General features: G+C 37.2%; 1 protein-coding gene across 5 annotated transcripts in view; it reads left to right on the top strand.

Annotated features, from left to right (window-relative positions):
• LOC136834729 (adenosine deaminase 2-like) overlaps positions 1-20428 on the top strand; it is a 105340-nt gene that overhangs the window by 20784 nt on the left and 64128 nt on the right. For all 5 annotated transcript variants that reach the window (XM_067097323.1, XM_067097324.1, XM_067097321.1 and 2 more), the window contains exons 2-6: positions 9135-9289; positions 9766-9948; positions 17782-17899; positions 18129-18259; positions 19161-19330. In XM_067097323.1, coding sequence (XP_066953424.1) covers positions 9154-9289; positions 9766-9948; positions 17782-17899; positions 18129-18259; positions 19161-19330 — 738 coding nt within the window. In that variant the 5' untranslated portion in view covers positions 9135-9153. The remainder of the gene's footprint in view (positions 1-9134; positions 9290-9765; positions 9949-17781; positions 17900-18128; positions 18260-19160; positions 19331-20428) is intronic.

The following is a 20428-nucleotide window of genomic DNA, read 5'->3' as shown; positions in this document are numbered from 1 at the left end:
TACATTGTATGCCTCCTTCAAACACATGACGCGAAGGTCTAAGGGATTTGCCCGGTCAAGAGACCGGTCCTCACCGAAACTCGCAACAGGCCTTTAAGAAAAGGATGCAAGTGTTAGCGGGACACAGCAAGGTCCAAAAATGCACGAGAGTACTGGATACTGCATAAAAGATTTTACGTATCCTTCAGCTAATACTGGCCCTACATTAGAAATGCTATTTTTACTACATGTACAAGACATTTAGTTCTGTTTGCTGTTACTTGCTGTTTTTTATACTCTTTCCTTAATTGTTTTTTTTACAATTCTTTCCGTTTTCACATAATATGGTATCTCTGTCTCTCTCTCTCACCCCCCGCAGCATGAGGTGCACTCGTAATCAGTAGATAAGGAGATAAGACCACAGTCCCTTATCGATTCAGGTAAACAAATACCTTTAAAGAAATAGAAAAAAATTGAATGTTTACTTTTGTTTCGTTGTTTTATTTCTACCAGTCACAAAAGATTTCATTTCCGTAGTGTTTTCTGTATTCTCTTAGCCGCTTGTTATGATCAGCAGCTAACGAGCCATATTTTGTGATCCCTGAAACTTAATTGAGCACCTCACTTGCTCGTTTGGCAGTTTTGCTTATTTAATCTCATTTGCTTTTATTTCCCATAGGCCTACACTTGTGTAGTTTATTCGTTACTTCACTATGTATTTTTCTGTACAGAGCTGCTCCTGTATGTGGTTTGCCATTTACTTCACTATTTCTTTTGGACGAAGTTATTATTGTCACCGGTCGGTGACGATAACTTCGTTGTTATGTTCACCGTCTGGGGAAAGTAACGCGTGAGTTATATTCACCGTCATTATTCCACCTCACTATTTTCTTAGCAAAAACAGGACAGTATAACAAGTTCTTTTTTTCTTTTTCTTTTATTGAAATACGTTGTCAATGTCATTATAGTAAAAATAACAGTATTTCTAAAAAAAAAAAAACACGAAAATAAACAGAATGCATCATTCGTCAAATTCATGATAAGAACACTATTGTTTTCTAGCCTTTTCCCGCTCTTCATTGCTCTTGTCGCTTCCTGTCCTTTTATGTCCAGCTTTTGAATTATTAACCGACCTACTATCCATTCTAGGGACCGCAGATCATCGTTTCTGTCAAATATCTTTCAAACTAATTATTTGATCGAAATGGTACTTTGACAGTGAACAAGACACCTCCCGCTAATTTTTGGTAACAGCGCATTGTCAAATGGTTTTAATTTAGTTAAGGCGTTTTCTTCTGATGGACTTAGAGGTGGGTTCTGTGGGGTATGACTGCCATTTGTATCGGATTCGTCACCGTTGTTTAAAATCCTTAAGTCATTATCTTCTTCCCGCATTCGGGGAGAATTTTTGAGACTATCTAGTCGACTATGGAAGACTGGCGTTCCTCTGCTCGGGCGCACAGCTGCAATCCTTTGAATGGTTTCCTCTTCTGATTGTCGGAATTTTTGTGTTTGGGTCATTGGATGCTGATGTCTCGGTGTTTGCGGTATAGATGATTGATTTTCTGCAACAGTTGCTTCAGGTATCTGTGTTATTTTTTTGTGCCATCTTGAATTGGGATTAATTGTAGTTGCATTCGTTTATTGTGGAAATTGCAACTAAGAAACTGTACTAGAAGGAAATGCCCTAAAAAAATAATCCCTCTCATAATTCATAGTTTGACTACACACACACACACACACACACACACACACATCTATCTATCTATCTATCTATCTATCTATCTATCTATCTATTTATCTATCTATCTATCTATCTATATATATATATATATATATATATATATATATATATATATATATATTTACACACATACACACACACACACACACACACATATATATATATATATATATATATATATATATATATATATATATATATATAAATTATTATTATTACTATTATTATCATTCGCCCAAGAGAACCAAAGGGAAAGCAGCCAAGTACGGAAAAAGAAACCAGAGTGAGTATTACCCCCGTTCGGTGACAATAACTACGACTATGAGAGTATTAACACCGTGCGATGGTTATAAGGGCGACGGTATTACCACCGTGTTCGCTAATGATACTTAACAATGCAGACTTTCCAAACAGATACTTTATATTCGGTATATAACGGTTCATCAAGATGTCGGGAGAAAGCTCCTATGTCGCGGACCTGTCTTCAGCATTTACTGATGTAATAATATCTATGTCACCTTTTCGTAATACTGCAATAATATGTTGCAGGGCAAAAGGTGCTGACAGTAGAAACTGCATGAACATCTAAGCTCATGATCATTAATTTCCACTTCCTAGCAACTAGAGTTGATTGACACGGAGAAGCTGCTTGGGGAATTCGAATGGGTAGGTGGGATAATCGAATTTTCACTTGCTTTATGGTTTTCGGACATAAGTTTCACAGCGTGCTTCGTGCATTTGCGATACAACTTACTAAGAAGGCGATCATTCGTTCCATATTCAACTGAAGCGCATTTGTGTAAAAACAACTGATGTGCTCGCTCATCATTTAGAACTTAGTTATGTAGCATAATGTTTCTAATGCTTTCAGACTTTGAAGTGGCTGAAGACAGCAAATGCGTGAGTTTTCCATTTTCCGATTCAGTTCGGTTATTGGTATCGTTGCCAAATGTTAATTTGTAAGTTCGTAAATAAGTTGCCCACATCTCTTTAAACAAAAACCAGTTTTGAGAGCCATATTGAAACAACCCGGAATCTTGTTGTTCTAAAGTCTGTAGACTTGCCTGAAAACGTTCTTACAGTTAGCATATATATGTTGTTTGACTGTAGCAAAAATTTCAGCTTTTTCTGTAACTGAAAGTGCTAGATCCGACACTTTTTTCTTAAAGTACTTCGGAACATGAAACTTCCGTAGCAAAATTGTGGCTGATGGAAGCGCAGTTCAAACAGATTGAATGTCATTGTGATCTTTATCTAACATTGCGGTCTCAGTTTTGCTTACGTCTCCCATCATTTTGCAAAACGATGTCGTAAGCGAATTTATCATGTCTGCCGTTTCATTTCTTAAAGCATAAAAGACTGCCCGACCACGACCAAGGTTGTCCTGGATGAGAATCATTTAATGCAGAGGATAACTGCATTTGTTAATTTTGTGTGTACTACCATCCCTGAAGATTAATTCTGGATGATGATGATACATTTGCACCATCTCATTCGCTGCGAAAGCGATCATCGTGATTGCTTCCATTTTCGGCAGTTACAATATCCATTTGACCTTTTCCTTCTATACATATCCTGCAAAACTTCTGTAAGCTGTTCAACATCAATAAGACCTTCTCCAGCTTTGACCTTCTTTTTAAGGTTTCCTGTATCTTGTAATGTGACTTGTTTTCAAACTACGTTTGTACATACACTGTGAGGTGCTTACTGATGCCGGGATTTGGTCTCACAACATCTTTTACTTCCTCAAACTCTGACGTGGTCAAGTGGCGGTTTTGGCAATAGAAAGCCTTCAAATCAACCGACTTCAAGGTTACGCTTAACGTACACACCTTTGCTATCACTAACTTATTCTTCCTGGTGTTTAATGATATCGAAGCATTACATCCTCAACTAAGGTAGGCTGACGTTGTTTCTTCCTTAAACCTAAGTCTCTTTGCTTAGGTTTAAGTTATATTGTCACCGAACGGGACTAATACTCACTCTGATTTCTTTTTTCCGTACTTGGCTGCTTTCCCTTTGGTTCTCTTGGGCGAATGATAATAATAATAATGATTTATATATATATATATATATATATATATATATATATATATATATATATATATATATATATATATATACATATATATATGTGTGTGTGTGTATATATATATATATATATATATATATATATATATATATATATATATATATATATATATATATATATATATATATAGATAGATAGATAGATAGATAGACAGATGTGTGTATGTGTGTGTGTAATCAAACTATGAATTATGAGAGGGATTATTTTTCCTAGGGCATTTCCTTCTAGTACCGTTTCTTAGTTGCAATTTCCACAGTAAACGAATGCTTTTATTTTCTGTAATGATCGGGAAATTTAGTATAAATACAATAATTTTGTACAGAAATCTATTATTGAGATCATATTTGTTTAGTAAGTGGTTAGTGAAACTTAGGCGTGTTTTAATGTTTGTAGGCATATCAGTATGATTTTCAGACAAGTTTTTTCATAATCTGTTTGTCAGAGATATTTCCAGATCGAGTTGACCAAGATTATGTATTGTCTACCCTCTGTGGGAGCTTGTATGTGTATGTCAGAACTTTCGAGAGCTAGAGGCGATCATATAAGTAACAGCCAGCGGTTGGCAAAGGAAATAAGTCCAGAAGAGACAACTGGCAAAGCAAGGCAAATCTCCGGTCATCTCACGCAGGTTGAAGGAGAGGACAGTGCCTTCAGTCTGACGAAATTATTTTAACCTTTCACTGCAGTAAAAGATCGTTCTGATGGTAATCCCTGAGTGGACTACCACTTCGACTAGTACATCGGCCTATATATATATATATATATATATATATATATATATATATATATATATATATATATATATATATATATATATATATATATATATATATATATATATATATATATATATATATATATATATATATATATATATAGGTAAATTGGCTAAGAGGAGACTTACTCCAATATGCTCGTATCATCGTCCCTCGTCCACACACAACACACGTCACACACACACACACACACACACACACACACACACACACACTGTGTGTTTTAGAGATCGTTAATGGAAGTGGCCAATGGCTTTATACTTGGTGTTATTAAAATAGGAATTAAATAAAAACGTGTTTAACTTCAGACCGATCATACCCTTTGAAGTTATCTGCTGGGGTTCTTTACCCTTAGAACAGCTCCTCTCTTGACTCTAAATGCTGTAATATATTCCATTGAACTGGAAACATTGTATTCTTTCTGCTATTTGTGTGAAACGTCTGGGGATATGAGACCTACGTTACTCTCGGTCTTAACTTGTCTCTGTGTGTATATATATATATATATATATATATATATATATATATATATATATATATATATATATATATATATATACTGTATATATTTTAATAACCCTACCCAAGGTCAATTAGGGTCATGATCTCTTACGGCATCTGCTTTAAGAGCAGCACCATATTAACTTACATCTCTAGGACTCTCTGGTAACAGTGGCTCATCGCTGGGTCAGCTCATTCCTTCTCCCTCGTGGACTCCTCTCCTTGTATCTAACCTCAGACAAAGGCCTATTGGAATTAAACACCCAGATACAAAACTAGACTTTATTTGCAAATTTAACGAAAGTAATTCAGCAAAAACTACGGACATATAAATGGAAATCATAACGAAGGGAAATTCTGATACACAATCCATCGAATTAATGATTCTAGACCAACCAATACTAGTGACTAACACCTTGGTCATCAAATAAAATAAACAGGTCAAAAATAGGTCAAAGTCTATTATATTCCCAATGAGTACATTCTCGACCTCTTACTCAGCGAAACATCTGAAGAAGACAAGCAAAATCTTCTTTAGTTTCCCAAAATACAAATATGGGAATTCCTCCCACGTTACTTAAAAACAAGATACATATTATAGAAATGGAGAAAACACTCTACAGTTTAGTAAATAGATATGCTCCTTACCTCGAAACCAGGTGTTCAAATCAGTTCTGATATTGAGCACAACACATGTCTCAAACTTTGCGAGACTTTCAACAAGGTTCAGTGTTGGTCTGGGAATGATTCCCTTTACCCAATCTAATTCCTTCACTCCTTGGAACCCAAAAGACACACAGAAACGCACGTTCTTCACCGGAACTGGACACTTCTGGCGTACATACATACAGTGTCATCTCACATGATCCCACGCCTCGAAAATTCTGACGCCATCCTTACTTAAGGAAGAAATGTGTCAGATGCTAGCTAAACATTCTTCTCCAAGATTTTGGGAAAGCTCTTCTCCCCACCTGTTAATTCAACATCCATTGTGCATTGTAATTCATAACATACTTGTGACCTATAAGCTTTTCACATATATGTGTGTATGTACATATAAGCTTTTCATGTGTATGTAAATATATAAACATAAACATATGTTGCCAGCAATATGTGAAAACCGGCATTCTGCTGAATGCCTAGGCAACATATACAATGCTGAAAATAGGTCGTCAAAGTATGAAATACTTAATATTTCATACATTTTCTAGGCATTCTATACAATGCCAAAAGGCAAACCAGCAGGGCATAGAATATGGTGGTCTCGTTTTGTGCAATAATTGCTTCAACATTGAGAATGCTGTCGAAGGTGGGAGACAATCGAAATCGAATCTGGAACTACAGGCCGAAAAAATTAAAATGAACTCCGACAAAAAATTTGCATGTTTGGTTTGGAAAACATTGTAAGTTCTTATCTCTGACATCGATAAGGGACGTGGTGCTCGAGCAGTCTGTTGGCAGTTATTATGAATGTGACAGAAGACGGCTTTTACCAACTTGGAACAGCACAAGGAATTTTAAAGCAACTCTATGCAGTATCACAATTCACTGTTTGTCCAAAGATCTTACTCGGAGTTGAAGATGTTCCTGACCACGAAATACCTCTTCAATCTTTTGCTACTTCTCAGTCCACGGGAAGCGGCCAAGGGTTTGTTAAGTGTATGTGCAAGACTAAGTGCCAAAGTAAACTATGAAATGCCCTTGTGTAAAGAAGAAAATTAAGTGCAATTCAAAATGACATTCTAACCTTCCTTGTTGTAATAAGCAAGTCATGACAGTTGTGATTTCTCATGTTCTCCCAGAAGAGTATTTTGTACTTAATTTCATATTTTTGTTGTTGTTTATTTTGAAATGCATTATTGTACTTTCCTATTTCTTTATGAAACTTGTTAATTTTTAATTGTTTGATTTTCAGACATTTTATTTGAAAAGACCTTTCCCATTTTACACTTTGCCAGATTAGTACTTGTCATTATAATGCCTAGGCCTTTTATATAATGCCTAGGAAAAATATGTAACAACACAGGTACTTCATACCTTGCCTAAAAACTTCAGGCATTGTATATATTACCTAGAGGCTTTCTATAGAATACCTGTTTTTCACACATTGCCAGTAATATATATATATATATATAGTATATATATATATATATATATATATATATATATATATATATATATATATATATATATATATATATATATATATATATATATATATATATATATATATATATATATATATATATATATATATATATATATATATATATATATATATATATTATATTATATATATATATATATTATATATATATATATATATATATATATATATATGAATATATATATATATATGAACAGTGATTGATGAGGGACAATGAACAGTGATAGAAATTCACAATATACGTGCTAGGGGACAGTACAAACAAACATACAGACCTTTGGAAACTAAAACTCCACACCTGACAGATATCAAAGGGTTGAGCCACTCTTATTTGTGCTTGGGTAAGGTGCTCGGTTCACAAATTTCATTATCATTTTTCCATTCATATCTACAACCATCCTCAGAATTTAAACTTCTTATATATTTCTTTTGAAATTAATGGATGAAGTTTATGCAAGCCTTGAATGATATTAATATTCTTACATAAGCTTTCCTTTATAAAACCAGACTCATTTGTGTTTCTTTCCAGTGCATTATTAGAATAAGCTCTCTTTGTTTTTTTTTTTGCCCTAGACCGATTGATTGCATGACCGCTTCCACTAATGTGTGCCGAAATTCCAGTGTTCACCTGTGCACATCTTACACATTTTTCGAGCTGTTCTATTCTCTTTTCCAGTATTTTTCCAGTTTGACCAGTATAAAAGCTTGTCACAAGAATTACATAGAATCTGATATACACATCCTTTAGTATTGTCGGAAGAGTTCTTTATAAGTACGTTTCATTATCTTATTATTCTTAAATGCGACATTAACACCAAAACTCTTAGGAAGATGGGGGATATCCTTTATGTTATTATTTGGTAGTAACAGCAATTTTTTTTGTGCTGTAAGGTTCGTTTCGTTTTGGTTTTGATACAGCGTCTTTTTTGCCGCTTCTAATGCAATGTCTAGTATATTTCCCGGACATTTCAATATTTTGCCTGTTTTCATAATCTTATCTATTTCATCGCCACTATATTCGGGGCTACATCTACATAATGCTCTTGGGAACATGGATGGGAACACTGATTTTTTAATTTCATTGCTTTGACCAGAATAAAACTAAACATAAACAGAAATACTGGTGGATTTTCTGTAAAAACTGTATTTAAATCCATTACTTGTTCTATGAATTAGGCAATCTCAGAAGGGTTGGCGCTATTCTATTTTTCATTTCAATAGTGAGTTTAATTGATAGTGCTAATTCATGTAACTTGTCAAAGAAGTTATTTGCATTTTCGTTCGCTAGTTAAATTCAAATTGTATCGTCAACATACATGGACCGTATTACATTGCATGGAGCGATTTTTTTTGTGTAATACTTTGCGATCACAAAATTCCATATACAAGTTACTTAACAATGGAGATGAGGATTACCACACCAATATTTTGAGAGTAAAATTTCCCACTGAATCCAAATTTACATTCTTTTACACATAATTTTATCGATTCTATTAGAGTGTTCTTGAAAAATGGTAGCCTATATCCAGCTGTCGGTTTTCTTTTGAATCGATAAAACTCCAGCAGACCGTCAATAGGTACCTTTGTTAATGATGATACCATGTCAAAACTCACAAGCCTGATTCACTCTTAATCTGTACATCATTTAGTTTATTTATCAAGGCAACATTGTTCCTCATATCAGAATCCAATGAACTGATAATTAGCCTAAAGGGAAAATTTGTTTTATGAGTTTTTATTGTTCCATAAACAGTTGTGCGTGACCTCTCCAAGGCTACCGTAGATGTATGGGTCATGCTTTAATTCCTTTTGTACGCAATTAGATTTAACGCAATGCAGCTCTCACGTAAAATACTTTGGTCCTTGTTGTTACAGGAAGAAGAATAACTGAAGAATGGGTCTGGGTGTCTTCAGAGTCCTTGCATTGTGCGTGGCTGGGCTATCAGCTGTTTGCGAGGCGATCGACGAGAACTCCACCTATTGGCAGGAGAGGCAGCAGTTGCTAGCCAGTGAACAGATTACCATTATGGGTGAGTCTCCCAGGTTACAGAAGCCAAGGACTATCTCAATCTGTTTCGACCGCGGGTGAAACAAGTGGGCTGAAGCACAGGGTTACTGCATGTGCTGTGTAAAAAAGCCAAGCAATACTGAAATTTACAGCAAACCTTTGGAACCTAGTGCAAGTGGCACTTATACGTTAAATGAAACCTTACAGCCAACCAGCTAATGGAAAAATTGATCGTAAGACAGGCATATGGGTTCTGCCTACTCTTTTTTTTCCTTTTCTCATTAGTGATGTCCTTTTCCCTATCAGCTGACATACTGCCTCTCTGGTATCAAATTTCATCTTTCTTTGTAACCATTGCTGGTGGCGCCAGACCTATGAAGTCATGTCCAATTTTGAATCCTTCCTCCTTTTTTTTTTTTTTTTTTTTTTGTGACTGGACTAGCAAAGTCTTCTGTGAATGAGCGGATTTGTCCTCACGTTCTCTCTGTCTGCTTCCAGGCCAAGACCAAATTCTAAGTGCGGACGAGCAGGCAGTCAACGAATTCCTGATGGAAAGAAAAATGGCAGAGATGGACGCCTCCTTCAGCAGCCTCCATTACCTCCCAGCCAAAAATTTCCTCCTCGTCCGAGAGCAAATTGAACAGACCGATGTTTTCAAGTTCCTCAAACTAATGCCGAAAGGTTGGTTGGTCTAATTCATGTATATTCCTTTCTATGTATTCGTATGTCTGTGCTGTGTGAATGAAGTTAAATGGAGATTACTAGTAAGTATGGATGTATGTATGTATACGCATATAAACATATATATGTATATATATATATATATATATATATATATATATATATATATATATATATATATATATATATATATATATATAACTGATAAGAAAGAAACCTTAGATGTCAGATGAAATCTGGGATGCAATAAAAAATAGACAAGCGGAAAATACATATGCAGACAAATTTCTTGGAGATGCAGAACGCAAAGTAGAACGAGCCAAGTACTCAAGTGTAGATAGTGAAAATCAAGAAGAAATAAGAGCAGATATGTGGATAAACAGGCTGATGGTGGTGATGATGACAAAGCCATGTGTTCAGAGAGTAACACTGGGCTTATGGTAACCTACAGATTTTGCTATGAAACATCCATGGGTGAAGAGGAAAAGACGAACTCCCATCAAAAGGAGAGATGGGCCCATAGTATCAAGAAGAAGAATAAAGGCATTGTAGTGTTGGGCGGAGCATTTTTGTGAGGTCGTAAGTAAGAGAGATGAGGGGAAAATTTGACTGATAAACCAGAAGTGGATGAAGACCTTCCGTTTGTACGTGAAATCAATAATACAGAAAATTAGGAGATGGAAAACACGAGGTTATGATGGAATCACAGTGGTGATGATTTTAGCTGAAACTGAAATGACACCTCAGAGAACTAAATTATTCCGCAGAATATGGAATGAGGAAACTAATCCGGATGAAAGGAAATGGGAAGCCATCGGTAAGGTACCAAGGAAAGATGGCCTATGTATGTCTGTTGTAATGGAAATATTCAGAGTGCTCATTTTCAACAGGCTGGAGGCTGAAATTGGTAAAAAGCTTAGAGAAGAACAAGGTTGTTTTAGAAAAGGCAGAAATTGCACGCATCAGCTATTTGTATTATTAAGATATATTGTGCAGCAGTTTTGATTATGAGAAGGCATTTGACAACGTCCACGTACGAATATTGTGGAAGGCATCCAGATACTAGGGACCTCTCGTTAAACATGTAAAATGGTTAGCATCATCTATTAAAGAAGTCGGTGTTAAGTAAAATTTGAGAGAGTCTTATCAAGTGGATTTGCAGTAATAATGGGGTGCTACATGGGAATGTCATTTCACGTTTGCTTCTCTTAGATACAGTGAAAAAGTGGTCTGAGATAGAACAGAAGGCTTGACTGGAGTAACGATAGACAGACCTAGGATAATGAGGATAAAGCTTTCAAATATTTAAAAACTATGATATCCAGTTCAGGTTCTCCTAAGTTACAATTAAGTGAAGGAATAAAAAAGAGAAATCAAACTCAGTAGGATTTGTCAACCAAATAGACTGAAACTGCATAAGTATGCAAATCTATACGTAAGTGTAATAGGATATGGGCTTCAGTCATAGTATGACAATGAAACTATATCAAAAAGACTTTCTAATCTGAGAAAAAGGCTCTACAAAGAATATTAGCAGTCAGATGGCACAATAGATTTAGAAATAATACCATAAGGGAACTGGCAAAGTTTTCATGTAGATGAAATAACGATGATAGGGAGATAGAGATATCTACGGCATGCCCTTGGCACAACCCTGGGAGAATAGTATGTAAAAGAGTCTGCTGGGCTCTGGTGGGCACCGGAAGAGTAGGATGACCCAGATTTACTTGGATGAGAACTGAGAAGAGGCGGCAGAGATAAGTAGAGATCTGTGGAAGATAATGCAGATATGGAGGATATACTCGTATGTATATATATATAATGTGTGTGTGTGTGTGTACAGGTAAAACTTTACAACAGTTGCGCATCCTATGTCTCGGTAAATAGCCCGTTACATGCAAAAACATTACAGAAGAAAACTTATTATCCATCCTAAAATACGACCATTAAGACACATAACAATATGGCAAATTCTTTATCACAACATTTTGTTACAAAACGTGATTTTTGTCAAGTCCCAAGTAGTTGTTACTAGTGGCACGCTACGCTGCTGTCCAGTAGTTCTTCCGGTCGCCGCAGTACGTCATTACAGCCGGGGCATTTCGAAGGTTGGGTCAAAGGCTTGCACGCATGCGCAGACCAGGTTTGGGTTACTGCACACGCGCAGTTTTTTCTCATTGATCTATAATATTTTCAGATTTAGATTTGATCAAGGCCAACCAATCATAGGCCTAGGATTATACCCACTAGTGCTTGGTTTGTTGGCCTTGGTCTGAATTTGTCCATTTGAATTCTGCTCGCGAATGTAATGGATCTCTGCCTAGGTTGTGATTTAAGTACAGTAGATATCTCGGTTATATCTAGGGATAGGGAGTCCACCCTTGAATTTTTTGCTCGGCACAAAGGGTTAAATTTTATGTATAAATGCACTTGTTGCCTTAATGTTGCCAAATTAACTAAAAATAATCGATTCCACTGCGATAAAGTCTTCAAGAATTCAGCTGGTCGCCAAGCACGTTGTCGCCTTAATATATCAGGGCTGAGTGACGCTGACTGGCACGTGGTTTGAGAACGTCCACATTTCTGTTCAGCAAGTAGTTCTGCTTTGTTTTTGTTTTTTTTATTTTAGCCGGTGTACCCAACTGGAGATTGCACGTGCCACCAGTGTATGTGAACGTACCATAAATGACTGGTACAACTTCTTTACCACATTGAAAGTACTAGCACTCCAATAGGTGGTCTGGTCTGGGAAAAGTAGTTGAAATAGATGAGGCCAAATTTGGAAAAAGGAAATATAATAAAGGGAGGTATATCGAAGGAGTTTGGGTGTTCGGAGGGTTTGAACGAGATTCCAAAAAACCGTTTATGGTCCCGGTAGGCGACCGTATGAAATAAACTTTGGTGGCCAAAATCTGCAAGTGGATATTGCCAGGAACGAAGGTAATGAGCAATTGTTGGGCGACATACTCCCAACTGTAGCTGGAAGGGTACACACATGAAACTGTGAACCACTCATGCAACTTCGTGGATCCAGACACTGGGGCATCAACCCAGAACATCGAACGTTGCTGGAGGGACGCTCAAGCTGATGGACCGAGATACGGCAGAAGGAAAGAAGCCTTCGACAAATACCTGGCCTATCACCTCTTCCGTCGAAAATAACCATTGTACGAAGCCCGGTTTCACGTGTTCAGCATGCTGTCGCCACCCTCTACCCATCTCCTGTTTCCCCAGCAGAACATGAATTTGATGCCTCCCAGCAATAAGGTAAGGTCTGATGTATATGTAGGCTAAGGTAAATGCTCCCTAAGTAAGGTTAAGAGCAAATAGGCAGCATATATTAGGTAAGTGCTCTTGCTGGCAAGCGGAAGTCAGGGCCGCTCACGCTGTCCAAATGTCCACTCAGGCCAAGAACAGCCCATGTGTTCGGACTATGAACTCAGCCAGAACAATAACCGTATGTTGTGGGGTTTTGTTTATGTATACGTAAGAAGTAGCCTAAGCCAATCATGTCCAAACATACGGTTAACCCCTAAGTTCGGAGTAACCAGTTGAACAGAGCCTATAGTCTACCCAGCGTACTTGGGCAAAGGAGGGTCTCAGGGGGTGAAAGAGCGATGTCAAAATTATGTAACTTCTTCATTATGCAAATAAGGCTATTGAAGACTCCCTTTCGATTCTTTAAGAAAAGGCTTTATTTAAGAAACACATCTCATTATAACTGAGGGCAGTTTTATGATAATAATATTGTTAGAAATAGAATATGAAAATATTAATTAAGGCAATGTGACACCGGTTTCCTTGTGTGCTGACATATCTGCGTTTACCTTAAGGCGATGGTGAAGAAGAAACAATTATAGTTTTGGATCAGTAGCCCTGGATTAACCTCTTCCATTAAAGGATTAATCCTGGGGCAACACAAGGAACAATAGATATCTCGCCAAAACGAAGCATCAGCCCTTAAACAAATGAATAATAAATTAATGAGCCCTTTAATTCCTAAAGATAGATCAATGTAACTTCAAATAATAAAATAATAAAGCATGGCAAAACCATGGCATAAAATAATGAAAATTAGTAAACACTATACTTACATTTAAAAATACAAGAGATTGTGAAAGAAGAGAGAGAGAGAGAGAGAGAGAGAGAGAGAGAGAGAGAGAGAGAGAGAGAGAGAGAGAGAGAGAGAGAGAGAGCATTCCCAATGCACAGAGATTATTTTTCAAAAGATATTTGTGCAATCGTGAAACAACCTCGACAATACGTAAAATGCAAAAAAAAAAAAAATAAAAAAAAAATTAGAGAAACGAAAGAAAAACTTGACTTATCAAAAGACAACGAGCCTAATAATTATTGGAAGTAATGTGAAAAAACACAGTAGTCCAAAATTATGAACTGACATTTAAAGGAGGGAGAGAGTTACCTGGTGATAGTTAATGTTTAAATTTCACTTAATTTGAGCTCACATATCTTCATTTATGATAATAACGTTTTTAGAAGAAGAGTTAGCGATAAACTCTGTTGTTTACAAGAGAAACAAAACCAGGAAATACCAAAGAGGATTATAACAGGTCAAGGTCTTAGGAAGGAAAGGGCATCCACAATCCAAGAGTGACTTAGAAACGGGGATATGTCAGCGCTGTAAAGCAGTTGGGGGGGGGGGTTGCCCCTTTGACCAAGTACGCTAAGGAGTATGCAGTTTGTGTCTGTTCAATCTTTCAACCAGTAACAGTTCTTATAGAGGTACATTAGGCTAGCCTAACCGATGCCTCCACACTTAACCGATAAAGTAGTCTATTGTATGTGGGGTGGCGGGTTAGTGACTCATAATACAGAATATGGTATTATTATAGTTTACATCCGGTCTGCAAACCAAGTATGAAACCCACATAGATGGATAGTACGCAATGAGAGGAGTTCAAAACACCCCAATCTTTCCATTCGCTAATTAATAGTTTCGGGGATATGATTGATAAATATTGAAAAGTTACCAATATACGATAGAGCTGTATAACCTCGTTTTCTGTTACTACCTTCCTCACATCGCTCGTTTTCTGTACCCCTGTGGCTAGCACGCGCAGCGCAACATTACCGCCTGCCAGTGCCAGTCTATGAGCTTGCCAATCTTTCAAAATGCGGGAAGCGCTGTTCTGCTACCCAACAAATTGAAAGCAGAAATGCTAAAAAAATGACCGTTAAAAAAGTAGCGTCACCCACATTGTTGGGTTATGTTGAGGTTGTGACAATCGGAAAACCATAGTTTTGCCGAAGATAATAACAGAAAACAAGAAAACTAACAGGAAAAAATGACTTTATGCTGGCTGGAGGCTTTCGAACAATGACCTTCGACTTTAATAAAAAGTCGAAAACTAAGCATTTCCGAAAACAATAATGGCAGAAACATGCAAAAACCATCAAAACAAGCAAGAAAAATATCGTGTGTAGCCCGACAGGCAGTTCGGGTGAAAAGTATAATTTTACCCAGAATATTTCTGATGTAGGCAAGGAGTAGCCTAACTGATGTTTCTTATGTACAGTAGGCTTCAAGTAGCCTGGGCCAGCGGTGTCCGTAGGTGCATCAGGGTAGACAACCTGAATGTTGTAGCCTGTTGTAAGTAGAGTGGCGGGACAACATTTTTGTGCAGAGTAGCGGGTCAGCCTCATGTATGTAGAGTAGTGGGTCAGCCTCACGTGTGTAGAGTAGAGGGTCAGTAAATGGGGCCATTGCGAAATTCGTGGACACAGGATATCTATATGTTCGTTCCCACCCAAAAAACCCGGTTTCCCAACAGGGTCCCCCCTTGCCGTTTGTTGTTAACTAGGTAATGCATATGCAATTACTGCGTGTTTACGAACGTGTTGCGAAAACATCCGTTTCCGTGAATTCCTCCTTTGTGTCTGCCGTTGTCGGTTCCCCCTACCCGATGACCCCGGTTTCCCAATAACATCACCCTTACCCTTTGTTACAGGCTTTTGCATATTCACATGCTGCATGTTTGCGGTGTTTACGCCAAAATAAACATTTTTTCGTGCACTTTCTAGCATGAAATAGGCTGCCCTTAACTTTGTTACAGGCTTTTGCATATTCACATGCTGCATGTTTGCGGTGTTTACGCCAAAATAAACATTTTTATACTTTCTAGTATGAAATATGCCCAACTGTTGTAAGTTTTACTTATATATATATATATATATATATATATATATATATATATATATATATATATATATATATATATATATATATATATATATATATATATATATATATATATACAGTGCATATATAGACTACGTGTATAATATCAACCTTACAATACCATGGGAATAACTTACAGCTAAAGGGAATTATAACTGTTAAGTGCTTCTGCACCAGCCAGGATTCGAACCTGGACCGCTGATTTAAAAATAAAACAATAGACAGCGACTGCCCACCCAACCATCAGAGGAGATCCGAACCTTCGTATTTGGTCTCTTTTGATCAAAGCTGGGTGGTCAGAATCACTGGCTATTGCTGTTATTAGACCCAAAGCCCAGGTTCGAACCCTGACTGGCGCAGAACCGCTTATCAGTAACAATTCCCTTTGGGCGAAAGTTATTCCTGTGGTATTGTGCATTCGATATTGAACGATATTTGTATCTTGATGTTTATGAATGTAAAAAGGTTACACACACAAATCTTTGCATGATAGAGAGAGAGAACGTACGGATGACGACCTTAGCAATGAGTTTTTTGTATCTTGTGTGCAACTAGAATATGATTTGGAAGTATGTTAATAAATATATGTCCGTAGGTGGGTAGCGCCGTCAGTGTACCTCACGTGCTGCACTGTAGGCATTACTAAAGGTTCTTTGCAGTGTACCTAAGCCCCCTAGTTGCAACCGCTTTCATTCCTTTTACTGTACCTCCGTTCATATTCTCTTTCTTCCATCTGACTTTCCACTCTGTCTAACAATTGTTTCATAATGCAACTGCGAGGTTTTCCTCATGTTACATCTTTGAAACCTTTTTACTATCAATTTCCCTCTCAACGTTGAATGACCTCATTGGTCCCAGCGTTTGGCCTTTGTCCTAAATTCTATATGCTATTCTGTTTTATTCTAATAAATATATGGGCAAGAACAGCAGGGAAATAGTTTATAGATATATTCATGAAGCCTTAGTAAAAAGTATAGATTGTAGATGACGAACAGATCAAATGCAAAAGTGTCCTTTATGTGCAGCTGTGGATCTACTATGCTATTGTCCCTCGCCCTAAAGACTGTTGTCTTAGTCCGAGTTGCTTTTCAGAAAGTGTTGTAAAGTCAGAACGAATGGTGTACTAAGAATGCAAGTTAAAGCAGACTCAGAAACAGTGACAAAACAAGATGAAGACGCAACAATGGTTCTGTTACCAGAGGCTTCGGCAGGGGGTGTGATACTGGCGCTCTTTGGGACTCTTGGCGGATGAGCCTAATTTGCTCATGTTTATTGAAAATAGAATAGTAAAAACTACAGCGATCTTATTTGAAACTTTCAAATATAAAATGACTAAACTTTTCTCAAAAGAATCCATTGAAAATCTAACGTAACAAAAAAGCAGGTTGTTAAGTTGTATGAAAGAAATTGTAGAAATAGGCAGAACATTTCGTTATTAATTTTTGGCGGTACTTATGAATAATGTATATATTGTACATAAACGATTTTAAATAAAAGAGGGAAAATTGTACGTTCCTACACTTCATTTAAGACCAGCCACGAAGACATGATTAACATTAACATATTTATGAACTACAACTCCATTATAGCATTCTAGTATCATTTTAACATCAGACCTTCCAAAATTCTCTCAGGGGCGGCTCTGCACCTCCACGACACTGCCATGGCCACAGTGAGCTGGGTTGTGTCGGAGATCTCGTACTGGGAAAACCTCTACATGTGTTGCGTTGAAGGGGACCAGCTCCTCCTCAAGTGAGTCTGGGGTATTTTCTTTCTCTCTGGATACTTTTCTGTCTTTAGAAGGGCTAAAATACAGTTGCTCAGAGGCGATTTATTTGTGAAAACTTCTGTAACAGATGGTATATTCTTTGAAGGAATGCAAATGCTAGACTTTCACTCTGTGAGACAAAAATATTTTCCTCCTGAAGTCTACCGTAGTACATTATTTTCTCCCTCTATCAGTATCTTTCCCTCCCTCAAGGTTCATGGCTGCACCAGACACGTCATGCAACTGGACCCTGGTGAGTGACGAGAGAGCGTCGTCCTCTTCAGTGGAGGACTTTGACAGAGAGCTTCTCGCCAGATTGTCTTTAGTGCTGGACGATCCACTGGGTGAGTGCGTTAGTCCTCCTCCGTGAACTCAGAGTATTGAGGACATGACATCATTATTCAGTTTCAGCTTCTAAAGATGTTGACATCAATTAGGTCAAAATAAAGACAAATACATAAGTTTTTAAAGCAATTACTGAACATACTAAGGGGACTAAGATAATTTTCTACACAAATTTTCCTGAAGATCCCACTGCTGGGGACAAAACGTGATTGTTTAATGGTATTATCTTCCTTAATGGCCTCTTACTACAGAGCTGTTGTCATTTTCGACATAAACCTTCTTTCACAGAAGTTAAGGCGGGACACCAATTTATTGCTGCAAATCCTACCCCTGCAAGTTACAGTAATCACCAAAGACCCTGTGCCATTTTTCATATAAACCCTCCGCCTGGGAGTTCGTTTACTTATCGAGGATCCAAAATAATTTTCCTCCATTTTTGCTTTTAAACCTTCGTCCTGGGAGTCACATTAATTACCAAAGACCTAGCGTCACTTTCACTACAAATCATCCCCGTAAAAGGCACATGAATTTCCATACACTTGACATCTTTTTGTTTCCTTAAGTCCTCTCTCTGCCTAGAGGTCGCATTACTTACCATGAACTGGTTTCATTTTCCATAAAAATCGTCCTCTTAAAATTCATGTTAATCGCTAAAGACATGCCATTATGGTCTTTATAAATCCTCCTCTCAAAAGTCACAGTAATCACTAAAGACCTGCCATCGTTTTGTTTTCAATCAGCCTCCTCCTATAAGTCACATTAATTACTAAAGACCTGGCATCATTTTCCCTAAAATCCTGTGCCAAAAAGTCACATTGATTACTAAAAATCAGCTTTTCCCCCATAAATCACCAACTTAGAAGACACATCAAGTACTATATACCTGGTCTCACCTTCCAGAGAAGTTTCCAGACATCAATGCTGTCTGGAGAGCCTTTGAGAGCACGCTTATTGCCATGACCGGAATGGTGATGTACAGGCCGGCCTGGGAGGCATATCTGTACCATGCCCTGCTCGAGTTCATGGAAGATAATGTGCTTCATGTGGAGTTCAGGGGTACTCTGCCAAGAGTAAGTAGCTTCTAGATTGTTTTATTGTAAGATACAAGAAAGAGAGACACGGGGGAAGTAGCCAATCTACCAAGAGTAAGTAGCCTCAGGGCTGTATTTCTACCAACTGAAAGCTTTGCTTATGAGATAGGCGGTTCGAAGTACCTAGCTCAGAATGATGGCCATGTTTGCCTGAGGAGAGTGTTGCGTTTTGAAGACTGTGAGGCTTATAGAATAGACAGCAGGCGGGGGCGGGGGGAGTGTTTTGGGGGATGTTGCTTTTATGATAAGTATCAGAATAAGGAAGACAGAGGATTGTTTACATTTCAAGTCACCTAACATCTCATTGCCAGGGGGTAAAACCACCAACCGCAATTTTTTTTTTTTTTTTTGGCAAAATACTATCCCATTCTGTGAAAGCTTCTTATATTAGTTTATGACTTTTTGACTAATTCCATCCTATGTCGTGCATATTTTCATTAAGAAATAATTCAGTGGTAAGCATAACTTCTCAAGTTTTCGTACGCAATGAATCAGTAACTCCTTCATTTCTTCATAGTTATTTCAAGTAACAAAAGCCTTTAATATGTCTTTACAACCCAACACATCAGTTCCTTTTAATTTTTGAGCATTATCAAATGCCCCCTCCATACTTGAACGAGAATAAGTAAGTTATGTTAAAGGAACACATTGACTTTCCCTGTCAAAGTAAAATAAAATTACACTAATATGTTAACCAAATACGTATTTCATTGTTTGCCAAATATACTGTACATTTCAGAAACAGTTTTCTGTCACCAGTCACTGCAGACCTCATATGACCACAAAAGACTGACATACTTTATCAAATGAAGATTAAACCACATAAATACCTTTGCTAAATGTATTGTCAAGGGTGCTTCCACAAGTTACTGCTGGCGCCATCTGTCAGTTGCTTTAGACTTTATCACATAAAAATTAAATCCAATTGATATTGTTGAATACACAGTTAACAAGTGTGCTTTCACCAGTCTCTGCAGGTTTCATCAGTCTACTGATGCCTGCAGTGGCAATGAAAACTACTCTTTATTTACATTGACAAAGTTGCCTATGTTGATTTATTTACATTTATATCTGTTT

Source organism: Macrobrachium rosenbergii, chromosome 54 (assembly GCF_040412425.1).
Source record: "Macrobrachium rosenbergii isolate ZJJX-2024 chromosome 54, ASM4041242v1, whole genome shotgun sequence".
Taxonomy (NCBI): domain Eukaryota; kingdom Metazoa; phylum Arthropoda; class Malacostraca; order Decapoda; family Palaemonidae; genus Macrobrachium; species Macrobrachium rosenbergii.
Note: the sequence above shows the minus strand (reverse complement) of the source record. Positions and strands in the feature narration are given on the sequence as shown.